This window comes from Vidua chalybeata, chromosome W (assembly GCF_026979565.1).
Source record: "Vidua chalybeata isolate OUT-0048 chromosome W, bVidCha1 merged haplotype, whole genome shotgun sequence".
Lineage (NCBI taxonomy): Eukaryota > Metazoa > Chordata > Aves > Passeriformes > Viduidae > Vidua > Vidua chalybeata.
In genome coordinates this window covers 2298563-2315622 of record NC_071569.1, presented here as the reverse complement: position 1 = coordinate 2315622, position 17060 = coordinate 2298563, and the positions used below count along the sequence as shown (strand labels likewise).

General features: G+C 43.7%; 1 protein-coding gene across 8 annotated transcripts in view; it reads right to left on the bottom strand.

Moving 5' to 3' along the window:
• The window catches only part of LOC128802372 (ceramide transfer protein-like), a 208831-nt gene that overhangs the window by 29281 nt on the left and 162490 nt on the right, over window positions 1-17060 (bottom strand). For 7 of the 8 annotated variants that reach the window (XR_008435390.1, XR_008435387.1, XR_008435391.1 and 4 more), the window contains 3 exons: window positions 8772-8864; window positions 7254-7340; window positions 6171-6263 (listed from right to left, as the gene is read on the bottom strand). Coding sequence is in view for 4 of the 8 variants with exons in the window: in XM_053968693.1 (XP_053824668.1) it covers window positions 6171-6263; window positions 7254-7340; window positions 8772-8864 (273 nt within the window). In the remaining 4 variants the exon portion in view is untranslated. Of the gene's footprint in view, window positions 1-5510; window positions 5586-6170; window positions 6264-7253; window positions 7341-8771; window positions 8865-17060 lie in introns of all 8 variants that reach the window. The other variant, XM_053968694.1, reaches the window with a different exon arrangement.

Here is a 17060-nt window from a genome sequence, read left to right as displayed (position 1 = left end):
CACCGCGCCTGGCTGTGGCCGCAGCCACAGCCTCTCAGGACGCGGTTGGCCCCGCCCCTCAAACGAGGGCATGACACAAGAACTGCCCCAGGGCTCAGCAGAGAAGGTGTTTTTCCCAGAGAAATGTTGATTCTCAGGACCTGCGGCACGGTTGGGCCGGCACGCAGCTCTCTGACCCCCGGCGGCAGCACCCCCACGCTCTCCGGGCACAAGACCAGCGGCAGCATTCCCAGAACTCATCCCCCCCGCCCCCCAAACGTGAGCGGGAGGGGCGAGGGGCCTCGAGCTCCGGCGAGAATCCCCCACCCAAGCAAGAATTGGACCAAGAAAAACACTGTTCCCCAGAAAGGCACTAAACTTCATAACTTTCACTTTCGCGGCAGCTGCAAGGAGCTGCCGAGGAGCGCCAGCAGCAGAGAACAGGCTGGGAGGGGACCCCGGGCTGATTGGAGACGGCGGGGTCCGCTCCAACGCGGCCCCAGGCTGCTGCTGCTCGCTGCTGTTGCTGCTGGCAGCGCCTGGCGACCCGGCGAAAGCCGCGGGAGGCGGCGGGGCAGCCGGGACCAGCGGGGCCGGCGCGGGGGCCGGTGCGGGCGGCGAGGCGCGCATCACAGCCGATGTCGGCGGCGGAGCCGGCGCGGGGAAGTCCTCGGCCGGCGCCGCAGGCTGGGGGTCTTCTATATCATCACAGCTCGCATCGGGAACAGCCTCCGAGCCGGCGGGCGGGACCACCGGCGCGGCGGAACTGACCGCTGTGGAGGGATCAGCCGCTGGCGCAGGGGGCGCAGCCGCCGCCGCGGGAGCGATGACGGGCGGTGGCAGAGGCGTGGCTGACAACTCCGAGGCAGGGGCCGGCGCGGGAGCCGGCGCAGGCGGCGTCTCCGCCCCTGCCGAGGTGGCTTCAGGCTGGCTCTCAGCGGCGGGTGTGTCTCCCAGCTCCGAATGGGCAGGAGGAGGAGGAGGCACGGCTGCAGGCGGGGAAACCGGCGGGCGGAGCGGCGTCTCCGCCTCCGCCGGGAGCGGCCCCGCACCCTCCGAAGGGACGTGGAGGCGGGGCTCACACGCTGCAGCAGGAGGAGGAGGAGGAGGTGGAGGATGCTCCCTCTGCAGCAAAGACTGGATTATCGGAAAAGGGGTCCATTTCTGGACTATCGGAAGAAGCTCTAAATAAACTTTCATGTATCGAAACGCCCAGAGATCTCGCATGATGCTTTGCCTGATGAGGAAATACAGGGATCTCCAAGCCTCTGTATTCAGGGAAAAAGCCAGATCCCCGAAAAAAACACGACTGTCTGCATATTCAAGAAACTCCAAAAAATCATCATCAGGGATAGAAATTCCATTGACCCGAGCCAAATCTCTCCAGATGGCAAGTATAGGGCCATGTACACAAGAAAAACCAATGTCGAAATCTGCAGACATCTCTTCCCAAGGTTAAAGTCCACCCCAGATCAGGGTAGTACTATTATCAGAAAATCAGTACCTTTCAAAGGAAGGCAGAGGCGTCCAGGTACGGCAAACTGCTCGGGGCTGCACCTGGTCCTATAGAGAGGGTTCCCACGGCGTCTTACCTCCCCTATCCCTCGCAGGGACGTCGGACATGCCTTTTCAAGAGGGTTCACCTCCTTTCCCGTGTTAAATCACGGCTGTGGACTGATCCAGGTCCTGGTTCTTCATCCAACGTTCGGGGCCACCACTTGTTGTAGATGTTGGCGAACCCAATGGGAAGAATGATGATGTCTAACTCCATTTCAGAAGGCTGAATGATTTCTTTATTATAATTATAAGACATTAATATGCTATATAAAAGAGGATACTAAATACTGCATGCTACTTTCTCTAACTATCATATCTCACTAACTCACAACTCATGACCCTGTTCTCCAGAGTCCAGACACAGGTGGATCTGATTGGCCATCAGGCCCAAACAATCCACCATGGTCCAACCAAGCGCTCACTCTGGGTAAACAATTCTCCAAACACATTCCACAAGAGAAAAGCCAGGAGCAGAAATAGAAATTGTTTTCTCTTTCATTTCTCTCTGTGCACCTCAGTAGAAAATCCTGAGAGAGAGAGAAATGTGCTTGCCACACTGTGTCACTTGATTTTCAAAGCTATCAAGGGTCTCATACCTTCTACCTCAGAAGTCAACCACATAGAGTTGGCAAACCTGAGGAGGTCTGACTATGCCGCCAACCATAGGTGGTGGGAAACCCATACTCAGGTTTAAATTAAGCCCAGTGAATTCCTGTAACCTTGTTAAACAAAAAAGGGGGAGGTGTTAGAGTGCGCTCAGGCTATGCTATTCCCCTTTTCAGGGACCCCTGTGACTGGAATCAGATAAACAGGGTCCCTTCCTTCCTGCTCCCCTGGGGTTGGTGCAGAGCCAGAAAGCCCTCCCTGTCCAGAGCCTAGATAAGGCCATGACCCTTCCTGTTCGGTCTCTCTTTTCCCCTCCATCTCATGGATTAAACAAGTTTGGAGAACCACATCGGGAATTGGAGCCTCTTTTGTACCTGTGCCCATCTCCTGACGTGCCTTCCCTCAAGGCTATGTATATCTGGGCTGGCCTGGTGATTCGGGGGCTGAGAGGGTAGGCTCATCAATCTACCTGTTGGTTGCTGTCAGCCTGAACCTATTTCAGGTACCACATTAGGCACCAAGTCAATATTCACAGCTTCTTTCCCAGTGGGGCGGGCATACTATTACCTCTGGGTTCCTGGCAGACGAAAGGAATGATCTGCAAAAATACTTCTATCCTATGCAGCCTTGGTCTTAACATTAAATGGGCAGATCATTTAAAAGGCTCAATCTATTTTAAAATCTGATAGTCCTTTAAAAGGAGAAAATTATTTGCAACACATTTGCAGCATTTTAAGCCCACAACCTCTCACTCAACTGGCAGAGACAGATCAATGTCTTTCTGAAGGCACATTGAAGAACCAGCTCCTGTCAGAATATGTTTATGCGTCTCCATCTTAAAAGCAAAGCTGCAAGTTTCTACTTGACCTGTTACTAAGATTCCCTTCATATAAATGAAGTCTAGAAACAAGCCCCATTTTTTCAGAATCAAGATTTATCTTGCCTTTCTAAAAGCCAAATCCTCAGCCTGGAGACAGAGGAAAATTTCCTAATAATAAGGTCTACAGCAGGTTGTCACCAAAAGGTGTGCTGCTTTTCTCTTCATGCTCTCAGTTGTCTTTCACCTACTTGTTCACTAGCAGTGGAGCTCCAGAGCAGGTGAAGCAACTTAGTGAACTGGCAAGTTTGTTCTAGGGAAGATATGGGGGAAGAATGGGGCAGAGGGGAGTAAATTTCTTGTAAGTTAGCAGGATCATTCTTTCTCTAGTCAGTTAACTTGAAACCACATCCTAAGACACTGGGTAGTAACTTCTACACTGTATAATCCCTGAAGCTGCTAGAAAGAGGAACACCATGACCCCATAATCCAGTCCATTTGACCCTGATCTTTAACATCAATTTGCATTATTGTGATAAGGACCTGGTCAATCTCAGATTTAAATGGTTAGGTTTTCAGCCACACTAGTGGTCTGATACTCAGGTTTACCATATAGACTCACAAATGTTATCACAGACCTAAGAGGTGAAAATGAGAAGGTTCACATATTTTAATGACTCTTTCCCTTACATTGAACTGGCAATGCAGCCTGATAGAAAATTAATTCTCTCTTTAGACTCAAACTTACTTTCTATTACTTGAATTATTAACGTCACTGGAGTACCAGTAGATCAGCCTATTGGTGTTGTGCAATATGACCTGCATACTTTTCCCCTTGTAAAAATTCAAATTTCAGAAATTAACTGACTGCAAAAAGTCAAGGCAAGTGTTGGGATTTCAGTCCAATAAGTAAATCCTTAAGTATTAGGGTTCTGCTCACAAAGCTGGTGGCAAGGTATTCAGGTAGTATGATTCCAGGCTCTGTTACTCAGAAGAAAAATCCATTTCATCTATTTGAAAAAGCAGGTTGTTTGCAGTGTGTCAGAGATTGGAAAGATGGATGTCTGGAGACATTTTGGGATGCATGTGTGTGGGGGGAGGGGCAGGTTGGGTCTTGCCCTGGCAAGACAGTGAACTACCCCCCACTCCCCACCCTTAGAGCCAGTATCCCAGTCCTGCAGGGGTGCCAATCATGGAACACTGGAGGCAGAGCTCCACTCTCGCCTAACCCCGCTTCTGAGTGGCTGGAAGTCCCACCTGGGGGGAGGGGCCACAAAGGTCAAGGGGTATTTAAGGCTGAACATGAAGCCAGCACATGTCTTGACCCTACCTTCCTCTTGGAGTTTCTCTCTGAACACTGCTGGAACCCAGGAGTTGGTCGCTATATGCATGCCTTTCTATATATTTTCTTTCTGTCTTTCTCTCTTTCTTCTTCTAATTCCTTCTTGGAACATTTTGAGTAATTTAGCATTGCATGGGTTTAAAGTTTGCTAAGTTGAATGGACCAAATTAATGCTATGAGAAGTGTTTTATGTTGACTGGATGTTGTAGTAAACCTTTTGCCAAAGGTCTCTGATTTTTTCTAAAGTTTGCCAGTAAACTTTTGTCTTGTTTCGATTGCTTGAGAATATCTGGTCAGTATTTCTCTTGTGTATCTAACCCAGAGTATATGAACCATTGTAAAGTCCTTTTATTGGGGCCTTACACAGCATTAGTTAAAAATTTAAAAACAAACAAACCCAAAACCAACAGACCCCAGAAGGAAGCCCCATATTCATAATCATATGGACCACAGCAGAAGGAAAGTAATGGCATGAATGCTGTTTGAATGATTTTTTTTTTTTTTTGAGACTAAAGACCAAACACATGAATTCACTTATCTAATTCAACTTTAAACTATGCTCTTCAGAGCAAGCACCTAGAGTAATTTTGTACATGACTGGAATATGTCACCACAACTAAATTCACTTACTTATTCAGGATGTCAGACATTTTTTGAAGCATAATTGAGTATATTGGAACTCTTTAGTAAAAGTTCTCATATCCGCAATCTCATTTTTTTAATGACACACTTTATGACCTTTTGGTAATAAAACTAGTTGTAGAGGTAAAAAATTATAATAGAGAACCTTAAAAATTGGTGTTAATGTTATTATAAGTGACAGATTTTAAAGACAGAATTAAACCTTTGATTTAAAAACAAGAAAAACTATTCAATTTAAAGCAAAGATCATCTCTAGCCCACACAAACCAGGTGTTATTTTATTACTTTTATTATAATCAGAAATGTAAAATTTTCAAGTTGTAGGTATTTTTATTAAAGCTAATTAAATCAGTCCAAAAGTTCACAAGATTTGGGCTTCTGCACAAGTGATATGCATGCAAGCAGAATGTAAAAAGACAACCATTTAGTATAGAAATAATTTTTTTTTGTCTCAACATACTAGTTTAGAGTAAACAGTGATTTATGTAACAAAAAACCCAGGTTCTAGAGAAGAGGATGATATGCAGCAAAGATACACAACCCCCACTCTACACATTAATACAGTACCTGGGTGCTGAATCTGTGAACATCAAAGGCACTGACTAGATCAATGGAAGACATGGAGGAAGAGCAACTATAGGGCTACCAGAGACAGACAAAGAAAAAACCAAGTAATCAGAACAAAGGCACAACAGAGCACTCAGTACCAACTTGCAAGCACAAGATAATGAAGAAAATGAAAACCAAAGCACCATAAGAAGCAAGCACAGTGGCAAATACTGATTTCACGCACCTATGATGTATTATGCTCCCAGTGTAGCCCTAAAAAAGGCATAGTGTTTAAAGTAACACTAAAAGAAGTCAATTGATCCTAATGCAAGAGACTGTATTTTTTTTTTCTACCAATTAAATTAATTTTGGTGAAGGTATCTTAAATGCACCAAGGTTAGGAAGTTGTTGGTTTTTTTCTTTATAATCTCTAACTGACAAGCTTGATACAAATCAAGAGTACTCTAAATAGAAACTGAAATAAGGATTTTTTTAGCCAAGACAGAAAACAGTTCTTTTCCAATTCCAGCTACTTCAATTAAAAATGAGTAAACCACTGAAAGTTATTCTAGAAACATCTAAAAAATAATTTAAAAAAATCTTACCTATCCATATAAAATAGTATATACAAATACAAGTCAGCCAATTATACAGAGGAGAACACGAGAAATATCTTACCTTTTGGACAAATCTATGAGTCTCCACAGCAGAATATGCATCTCCGGGAGGTAAGGATATTGGCCAGTATAATCTGACCTTTTCACTTTGGGACTGCAACAAAATAAATTTCATTATTGGTAGTCAGCTGCTACTGGATGGACTATGAAAGAGTGAGGCACCTTCAATCTTTATAGTGGCTACAACTAATGCTGTCCATGACAGACATGAAGTTGTCATCCTGCTGGAGTTCTCAGGAATCAAATGGGCCTGGAGACTGAATCACCCATTTATCTATACTTCAAGGTATATTTCCAGGTTAAGCAAAATAGATTGGCAGCACCACAGATGTTGCATCCATGTAGTAGTACTGCAGAAATTCAAAATTTTTACCTTCTCCTAAGAGACCTCAACATAGATAAACTCTATTGGGTACTGTATGTCCACTAGGCAGTCTTATAATTCTTAACCAAGTCATTGTATTCACTATATTCATAAGCCAAAACCATTTTAAGACAAAGGAGGCATCACTTTATTATTCCCTCTCATTTTATACACTACTATATTTTATCATATTCCATGTATTTCATCATACACATCCCTTTTTGATCCTTGTCACTGAAGAGTATTCAAGAAATTAGTTAAAGAAATAGCCAGAGTCTACACAATTTTTAAACAAAACCAAACACCAATAGAACTATGTCTTTCCTATTTCATATACTGCTACAGTCAAAAGAAACTTCAGAGCAAAAATTAGGTTTGGAAAAATAGCTGCATCATTGGATATTCTTATTTGCCCAGGGCATCAGTTACATATAAAGATAAGTTTTATACAGGACTAATACATTTATTTAGGAGTTAGAAACCAGAGACAATCAATTAGCTTAACACTTATACTATCCTTTTCTATGCAAGCTGTCAAGTCACTTTCTCAAAATTAGCATTAAACAATTATATTTAATTGTAAATATTATATAGTGAATCCCATTTATAAGTGTCAGTCTAAAATATCTAGAGTTTCAGGAGATGCACCCCAGGACTGATTAAGTCACAGAAGTCTTCAATTAAGTGCCCATCATTAACACATTTCTCAACTATCAATACCTGTTCTTCCATTTTATCCTGTCTATCAAGAGCAGCTTCAACAGCATCAAAGAATTCTTCTTCATTAATCAGACTATTAGGACCCTCCTAGAGCATAAGAAACAAAACTAGTTCAAGATTTTGGAGACATGAGAGCTCCACTTAAGTTCAATATTAGAAATAGCTATTTATGTGTTATGCGTATAACTGACAGAAGGAAATTTTTTCCATAGACCTTAAATATTTTCACCAATATTCATATATTAGAATTAATCTGAAAACTCTACTTGTTAAAGGAAGTTATTTCCTTTAAGTACAATTTAGGGATACTTAAATAAACAAGCAAAAACCCCAGGAAACTGAAGACTGAGTAACAGTGTCAATATGCTTTGATATGAGATTTAGGTTTTAATTAACAAATATCTTCTCTTAAAAATGTTTACTGTACATAAGTAAATATATTAACATAATTGTGTATTTAGACTCCTTCCAAGTATTCCATTGCCTTAGGATGGATTTCAGATATATGTTCAAAGCACAAGACAAAATCCTATGGATCACTATTGAGAATTCTTGGAAAGAACAGTTTAACAACAAACAGCAGGTAGAGTTGACTCAATTATTAAAAACTTGTGTCCACTAAGTAAAATGGTAATTTAGGAAAATTAGGTTTACTGGTTTTATTGTATTGTAAAACAAACTAGTCCAGCAAATTTCAAAAATCTACTTTATATCAGGGATATCTGGGAGAAGCAGTTGAGTTCATAACAAGGTAGACGAAGTCCAACTTCCTATCCACTCTTTTCTTTTACAGTGCCTCAGCCACAACAGAAAATATAAGCTCAAATACCTTTTAAATATCTCAACATATTAATAATATTTCTCAGGCTATGATTTGTAAGTAGAAACCTACTTAATTAACGTAAATAAACAAATTGAGTTCTTAAAAATTATGCAAACTGCTTTATAGGTGCATTACTTTACATTATTGTTCAGAAGGCAGTTTAAGAAACTCAGACTCTAATTAAATAATGAAACTGAGGAGGAAGTTGATAGCATATGCCATTTAACAGATGAAGCAGAACCTAAAATAATTGAATTTATCAACACATTTCAAGTGGCAGTGACAAGTTAAAAATCAATTCAAATTAAACTTCAGATTCTAGGACTGCCTCTGCAGTCAGGGCTTTCATATTTGCATTACATATCCAGACAGCTGGCTAATTAAAATGTAAGAGTACACAACTTTCAAATGAACAGCATAAAATGTGCAAGAAAAATAATTATAAAGCCAGCAAAAATATATGTAAGCAAAATGCTTTAGACAAAAGTAGAATAGGAAATCCGAGGTGAAGACAGACTTCTATTCTCAAAACACTGAAGGATTTTGATTCTTCATTTAGTTTCAGTTTCCAAGGCAGAAAAAGTGGCATGAACACATTGCACAAAGACCTTGATTTACATACACACTCTGCTGAGAAACAAACTAATCTTCAAAAGCCTTAGCATTTTTAAAAATTTCAAAAGCAGAATTTGTACCTCATAGTCTGGCCCTCCGAAGTGGGACTTTTTCTTCAGTTCTGTCATGGCATTTTTGTATGCTTCTTCAATTCTTCTCCTTTTCTCTATTTCCTGTTAAAATGACATGATCATTTAAAGTAGCAAGAATATATTGACTGATAATAGTCAGTATGACAATAAATGGAATAATCAGTATAAGTTTTATTCCTGAGGAACAATTGCAGAGGTGCTGATTTTCTGATTTTATTTGAATGCATGCATTATATGTGCCCTTATAGATGCATATATAATACAAAGCTCAGGGAGCTAGCTACCTTGAGCATAACTTCTCTAAGTCACATGGAATAAACTAGATCAGCAAGAAAAATCTGGTATCTAGTTTAATCATAGCTATTCATGGTTTGTTGAGGGTCAGTCCTACTTCAGTGCCTGAAATGTTATGGAGAATATTCTGGGACTTATTGAAAAACACCTGAAGGACAATGCAGTCACTGATCACAGCCAGCAGAGGTTCATGAGGGGAAAGTCCTGCTTGTCAAACTTAATTTCCTTTTATGACAAGGTAACCTGTAGCAAGCACATTTCTTTCTCTCTCAGGATTTTTCATAAAGGTGCACAGAGAGAAATGAAAGAGAAAACAATTTCTATTTCTGCTCCTTGTTTTTCTCTTGTGGAATGTGTTTGGAGAATTGTTTACCTAGAGTGATCGCTTGGTTGGATCACGGTGGATTGTTTGGGCCTGATGGCCAATCAGATCCACCTGTGTCTGGACTCTCGCAAGAAGGTCACAAGTTGTGTGTTAGTTAGATATGATAGAGAAAGTAGCATGTAGTTTTAAGTATCCTCTTTTATATGGTATATTAATGTATTATAACATAATTATAATAAAGAAATCATTCAGCCTTCTGAACTGGAGTTAGACATCATCATTCTTCCCATTGGGTTTGCCGGCATCTACAACAGTAGCCCACCTAGCTGATCAGAGGAAACCAGTTGATGTAATCTTTTGGGATTTCAATAAAGCTTTGATACTCTCTCTCACAGTATCCTTCTGGATAAAATGTCCAGCACACATCTGAATAAACACATCACACACTGGCTTGTACTAAATGGGGTTACATGAGGCTGCTGACCAGTCACAAGTGGCATTCCACAGAACTCCATTTTAGGGCCAGTTCTCTTTAACATCTTCATAAACAACTTGAATGCAGGATTAAATTATATACTGAACAAGTTTTCAGGCAACACTAAATTGGGAGGAGCTGTCAACTCCTTCGAAGGCAGAGAAGGCTAAACTGTCCCTCTACAAGATAGAGGCTGTATAGTTTTGTGAAGTAGCAGGACTCTCACTAGTCACATTTGTGTTTTGCTGCCAAGTAAAACATGGTCCTGAAGCTAGTGAAGTGCCGAGGCTGGAGAAGGAAGGAGAGCAAGCTGGATTACGATGGTACTTAGACAACTTATAAAACACTCATTGCTTTTAGCCACTGACAGAGATCTTGTTCTTACTGACACACATGCACAGCACAGAGCCTGCATAGTGAATCTGCTGATATATAAAGGACAAATCTGATGCTGCACCTTTGAATTTTTCTAGCTGGTCTTTTACAGATACTGAACAGACTTACAAGAGCCTTAAAAACCTCCCAGCTAAAACACACACAAATTGGCTGCCCAATTTAATATAATTTTTCCCTCTAACCTCGCAGAGAAAACATTCTGAATTTTATCATCTTCTAATATTTATTTCTTTTTCAGAGCAACATAAGCATCTATCCAAGAAAGCCAAGAGTACACATATCAACATCATTCTCCTCCTACATCTATTTATCAGATGACAGAATAATTATTTTTTGCTCAGGCTCATAGTTATAGAAGAGACTTTTATAGAGCCATGTTTAGTCAGTAAAACAAGGAGAAAAAAACAAAACAAAAGAAGGTCTACAACTGAAGTGGAATAAATAGTGTTAGCAAAGGTCTGAATATATTCAACTGCTGTTTTTAAAATTTTGTGCAGGGTGTAGCTGTCAAGGTGTTGATTGTGGGGGGCTGCAGGAGTGGCATATGAGGGAGGTGGCAGGGGCTGTCCTGTGTCAAACAGGCTCCAAAACAGACCCACCACAGGACATAGCTGAGCCCATCCACCACATGCATGGAATCTCTGTGAAAGTGCATTTAAGAGCAAAAAACAACCCAGGGAAAGAGGAGAGGGAACAAAAAGGGAGAAACAGAGGGAATGCCAAGGCCAGAAGAGAATGATGAGGAGCTCCAGGGCAGAGAATATATCCACACTGTAGCCCATGAAGGACCCCATGCTGGAGCAGAGGGACATTTCCTAAATGAACCATGTTCCATGGAGGACTCCCAATGAAAAGGAGTTTTCCCAGAGGACTACAGCCCTGAAAAGGACCTGTGCTGGAGTAGGGGAAAAGTGTGAGAAGTGGCATAGACTAAGTGTTTTGGATTGACCTCCAACCATCCATTCCCCACCCCCCATCCCCACCACACTGCATTCCTTGGGGCCAGCAAGCAGGGATGTAGAGTAGCCTGCAGTTAAAGAGTGAAGTTGAGCTGGGGAAATGGGGGAAGAAAGCTGCTTTAGTGTTTGTCATTTTGTTTCCTACTAACTGTACCTATTTTAATCAGCAACAGATTTTCTGCCAGGATAAAAACTTGTAAGCAGTCTTCCTGTCTTTCTCTTGACTTGTGAGCTTTCTCATCCTGTTTCTCCTACACACACACACTCCAGTCCTTCTGGATGGGGTGTGGATACGACAGTCTGGTCAGAGAGAGAGAAAGCTAGATAAGTTTTCCCATTAATTGGTCTGGGAAGCTTTAGGGAGCTGGAGAGATAAATGATAATCAAATAATAAACAATCCACAGGTGGTGTTTTTTAACAAGTTGTTTTTCTCATAAAGTTGTTTACAGATGGGTGTCTCCTTAATTAGCCAATCATGTGAGGTGTTGATTACATGACCAATCAGGTCCACCTGTAGCAAACCAAGGCATAAAAAGGAGAGGATTGAATAAATGGGCTGCTTTTTAGCATTTGCTTTCTGATCTGATTTTGTGTCATTTCTGACTCAAGGGTGACATCTGATGACCACGACATGGAATTGCATCTGTCAACCCTTAGTGTAGCGTGGGACGGACGGAGGCGCCTCGGACCCCCCACCGGGATCTCACAGTGCCCGCACAGTCTGCTCATGACTGGACACCCTCTGTTCCCCTGGAGAGGTAACAATGTCCCTTCCCCGCGTCTTCCTGGAGAAGACTCATCCCTTTTGGACCACAGTTTTGGCCCTAATAGCTTAAAAGCTAGGACAGGAATGAGTTCCCCAACAAAGCAGACAGTCGGTACACCGACGTAGTCTTGCTGGAGGTTGGGAAGGGTGCCTTCACGATGGGAAGTCACCTCTCTACAGAAGAACATGCAATTATTTCTGTGTGGAGAGATATGAGTCCTCTTATTGGAATTTCTGTGTTGGATGACTCACTTTGCACTCTGCTTGCCTGGGCCAAATCTCATGATTTCCCCATAGATGTGGACACTGCTTTTAGTCCACAGACGTGGGATGCATTAGGCTACCGGCTGTGGGAGGAGGTTGCTAGGGGAGATACGACCATGCCGCGATTAATACCTGTATGGGGAGTCCTGTCCAGAGCCTTGCTGTAATGAAGAGTTTCCAGGTGTTCCCCAGAGATGCGGGCAGGGCCTTCCTAGTTCCCATGGCAACACTGAAACAACTACTAACTCTAGCTGAGTACCGATATTAAAATGCTAACTAGCTAATTGCTCTGTTTGTTTTCTCTAAACTGGGAAGCAGGGAGATGGAAGAGACAGAGAGCCCTGGTGCTGCCACCAGGGAAGGAGCGGGGACAGCTGTTGTTCTGGACTTCAGCGACAAACTCTGCATGCCTCCTTCCTTTCGGCCACCTGGGAAAGCTACAACAGCAGGGGCGAGCTCTGTGTCAAGCCCCCTGCCCAGCTGATCTTTTTAATACAGAGCTGAACATTAATAAAGGCATTAGCCCTGTTCATTTCAGCTGGGGGCTCGTCCGGGATAGCCACACCTGAAGAGGACCCCCGGACAGCTGGCCAGCTCGACTACCTGCTTCGAGGGACCCTCGGGAGTTGCTGGCTACCTTCAGACGCTAGGATCAGCATGAGACGAGCAACGCGGAGGAGCATTGGATTGGTAAGAAAAACCGGGAGATGAGCGAGTGAGTGAGTGAGTGAGTGAGTGAGATGGGGGCTGGCAGCACGGACCCCCGAAGTGAGAGGGACCCGCTAGTACCACATTTCCGGACTCCTGCGAAGGGGCCGGCCGGGAACAGGGGGAAGCGAGTGGAATAGAGGAGTAACTGAAGCGTCTCCTTAGAAGTAAAGCAGGCCCTCCTCCGAGTGTGTGGAGGTCCCCTAGGGGCAAAGTAAGTCCCTGGAAATCAGAGCAAGGGGAATGTCCCCAGCTGGGCAGGTGGGATGTGAATGTCCTAGCAGGCAGGAATGGCAAGTCCCGCCAGGCAGAGAGCATGTCCCTGACAGGCAGGACGGGATAGCAGGGCAGGTGGGATGTCCCCGGCAGGTAGGGCAGGATGCCATAGCAGGCAAGAGCGGCATATCCCCTCCAGGAAGAGGGCATGTTCCTGGCAGGCAGGACAGGATAACAGGGCAGGTCAGATGTCCCTGGCAGGCAGGGCCGGAGGTCCCCGGCAGAGCAGATAGGGGAACATCCCTGGAAGGCAGGGCAGGATGTCCCCAGCAGAGCAGGCATAAACCCGAGTAAGCAGAAAGGCAGGAAAGCAAGTAAGTTAAGCCTACCAGGAGAGTCAGGCAAGGGGGCTTGGCCGGAGTTCGGGTGTAAGGCTCGGCAGGACGTTCGACCTTACCTCGGCAGGGAGACCAAGCTTCCTAAGCCTAGTAGGGTCAGGCAAGGGGGGCTTGGCTGGAGTTCTAGTGTAAGGCTTGGCAGGACGTTCAACCTGACCTTGACAGGGAGATCAAGCCTCCTAAGCCTAGTAAGAAGGTTAGGCAAAAGGCCAAGTAAGAGTTTGGGCGAGACTTAGCAGGGGTACAAGCCTAGAAAGTCCAGCAAGAAGTCCAAAACTCAGGCCAAAGAGCAAGAGAACAGAAGACAATAGATGTGAATGCGACTAGTGATTGTCCTAGCCGAGAAACAATGTAAAGTGTCAAGAGGGTAGTACCAAGAGTGGGAATTTAGTTAAAAGAGACTAAGTTCAGTCAAGAGATTCAAAATACTAAAGTTGTGGGAAGGGAGCTTTCGTTGCCTGTCAGTATATTCCATTTTAGATAGAGGTACCATTTAAAGTATATTTTTTTCTTCTTTTCTTTTTGAGGCCTGAAAATGGGAAGAGGTTATAGTAAAGGAGCAAATCCTTCCAAAGAGAAAGCAAAGAGGATTCCCCCGAACAGCCCCTTGGGGCAACTGTTAGACCAATGGGATTCTCGAGAGACCACGAAGGGTCTAGACAAGAGTAAGATGATACATTACAGTATAGAAGTATGGCCGAAGTTAGGATTACAGGGAGAGTGGCCATGGTATGGAACCCGAGATCAGTGGATGTGTAATCAGTTAAACCAACACCTACAAACCCGAGAGGACCTTGATATAGAACAACTATCTTATGCAGCTTGCTGGCTGGAAAATTCTATAAATAATGAGACTGTGAGAATATGCAAGTTACAAAGAAATAGAGAAGAAGACAAAGAGAATGGAGAAGAAGAGACTAGAAAAAAAAAAGATGGGACCCCCTCGATTACCTACCCCCTTCTACTCCTGTTACCTCTCCAACAGTTTCCCCAGTTAATCCTTCGGCCCCTCCTATTATTCCTTTCCCCAGTTTTCCCACCTCTATTCCAACCACGTCCCCAACTCCCTCTTCCCCTTCCCCAACTGGAGTTTCCTTGCCTCCTCCCACTTGGGAGCTGAGACCCCCCTTGCCCAGTGTTAGTTCACCACCTAACATGCCCCCTAGCCTCCAACAAGCATCTGTCTCAACTACTGTCTCCCTACCTGGTGTCTTAGAAGGAGGGCCATATTGTAACACCCAATCCAAAGCACCAAGGGTAGAAAGGCTCTTTCCCCTTAGGGAAGTTCCTATGGGTGGAGCAGCTGGAGGAGCTGGGTTTGTAGATGCACCTTTGACAGCTTCCGAAGTCCGGGGATTTAAGAAAGAGCTAGGAAATTCAGTAGAAGAGCCCGTTGGAATATCTAACCAGTTAGACCAATTTCTAGGGCCAAATATTTATACCTGGGGAGAGCTTAACTCTATTTTAAGCATTCTGTTCTCTCCAGAAGAGGTCCAGATGATCCGAACAGCAGGGGTGAAGATATGGGAAAGAGAAAATAGATTGGGGCCCCCAGGGGACTAAAAGATACCCTTAGTAGACACCAACTAGAATCCCAACCAGGAAGAAGGAAGGCAAAACATGAGAGACTGTAGGTCCCTCATGATAAGAGGGATCAAAAAGTCTATCCCTAGGGGAAGCAACACAAAATTGGCCTTTGATAGTACTCAGGAGAAGGATGAGACCCCAGCAATTTGGGTTAACTGACTAAAATGAAATTTCCAGTTATATTCAAATATAGACCCAGATAGCCCAGAGGGTCAAGTCCTCTTGAAGGTCCAGTTTGTCACCAAATCCTGGCCCGATATTAGACGGAAGCTAGAAAAGATGGAGGACTGGCAAGAAAAGAATATGAATGAGTTGCTCAAAGAAGCCCTGAGAGTCTATTTAAGGAGGGAAGAAGAAAAAGCCAAAACTAAGGCTAGAATTATGGTCGCGGTTGCTCGAGAAAGTGTAAGAGCAGACAGATCACCAGCACTGCCGTCTAAGTCAAGTGAGAGTAGACCAGGGCCATTACCTAAAAAAAGTAGAGACGAACCAACACCATCATATGGAGCAAATAAGAACTTTAATAAGTTCAGGAAACCTGAGGCTTCACAAAGCAACAGGAGGTGCTATTACTGTGGCGAGATAGGACAACTTAAAAGGAATTTTAAGAAGTTTCAGTTTGATGAGGCAATGCATAAAGAACAGGAAGTCTTAGAAGAGATTTCAAGGGGAGACGACTGGGGGTGTCAGGGGCTCTATAAGTTAGGGGATCCAATGAACCATCAAGAAGAGCCCTTGGTAAACTTTGAGGTAGGTCCCCACTATGAAGAATTTGAGTTCTTAGTTGACACAGGGGCAGATAAGTCCAGTATAAACAAGTTACCAGTAGGAGTCACCATTGGGAAGAAGGTCTGTGAGGTTTTAGGGGCAGAGGGAAGACCATTTATTTAAAGCATCTATAGTTGAGAATATAGAAATCAAGGGGAATTCAAGACAATGTTTGGCAGACTTTATCTATCTGCCAAATTTAGGAAGTAACCTCTTGGGAAGAGACTTGCAAGTTCAACTGGGGGTAGGGATCATCCCAAGAGATGGGAGGATGGTAGTCCAGGTCATGAGGCTGACCCAGAGAGACATAGAGGAAATAGACCCCAGAGTATGGGCAGAAGAAAGTAAGTGTGGATACTTGAACATCACGCCAATAAAAATAGAAATGCAAAAAAGATACACCCTCTATCCGAGTCAAGCAATACCCAATATCCCCTGAAGGCAGGAGAGGATTAGCCCCAGTGATCGAACGACTATTAGAGCAAGGTATTCTAGAATCATGCATGTCCCCCCATAACACTCCTATACTAGCCGTAAGAAAAGCAGAAGGGAAATGCAGGCTAGTTCAAGACTTAAGGGAAGTAAACAAGAAGACTCTTACCAGACACCCTGTGGTATCCAACCCCTATACCCTTTTAAGCCAAATTCCAAGGGAGCATGCCTGGTTCACAGTTATAGATTTGAAAGATGCCTTCTGGGCATGCCCGCTGGCAGAAGAATGTCGTGACTGGTTTGCATTTGAGTGGGAAGTTCCTGACAGAAGGAGAAAGCAACAGCTAAGATGGACATGCCTCCCACAGGGGTTTACAGAATCCCCAAACCTCTTTGGGCAAGCACTAGAGGAACTATTAGGGCAGTTCACCCCTGAAGAAAACGTTCAGATCTTACAGTATGTAGATGACTTATTAGTATCTGGAAATGAGCGAGACCGGGTCAAAACCACCAGTGTTCGACTCCTAAATTTCCTGGGAGAAAACGGCCTAAAAGTATCCCAAGAAAAACTACAATTTGTAGAATCTGAAGTGACCTACCTAGGTCACATAATTGGAGGAGGGTATAAGAAACGAAGTCCTGAGAGAATCTCAGGTATCCTGTCTATCCCAGCCCCCAAGACCAAGAG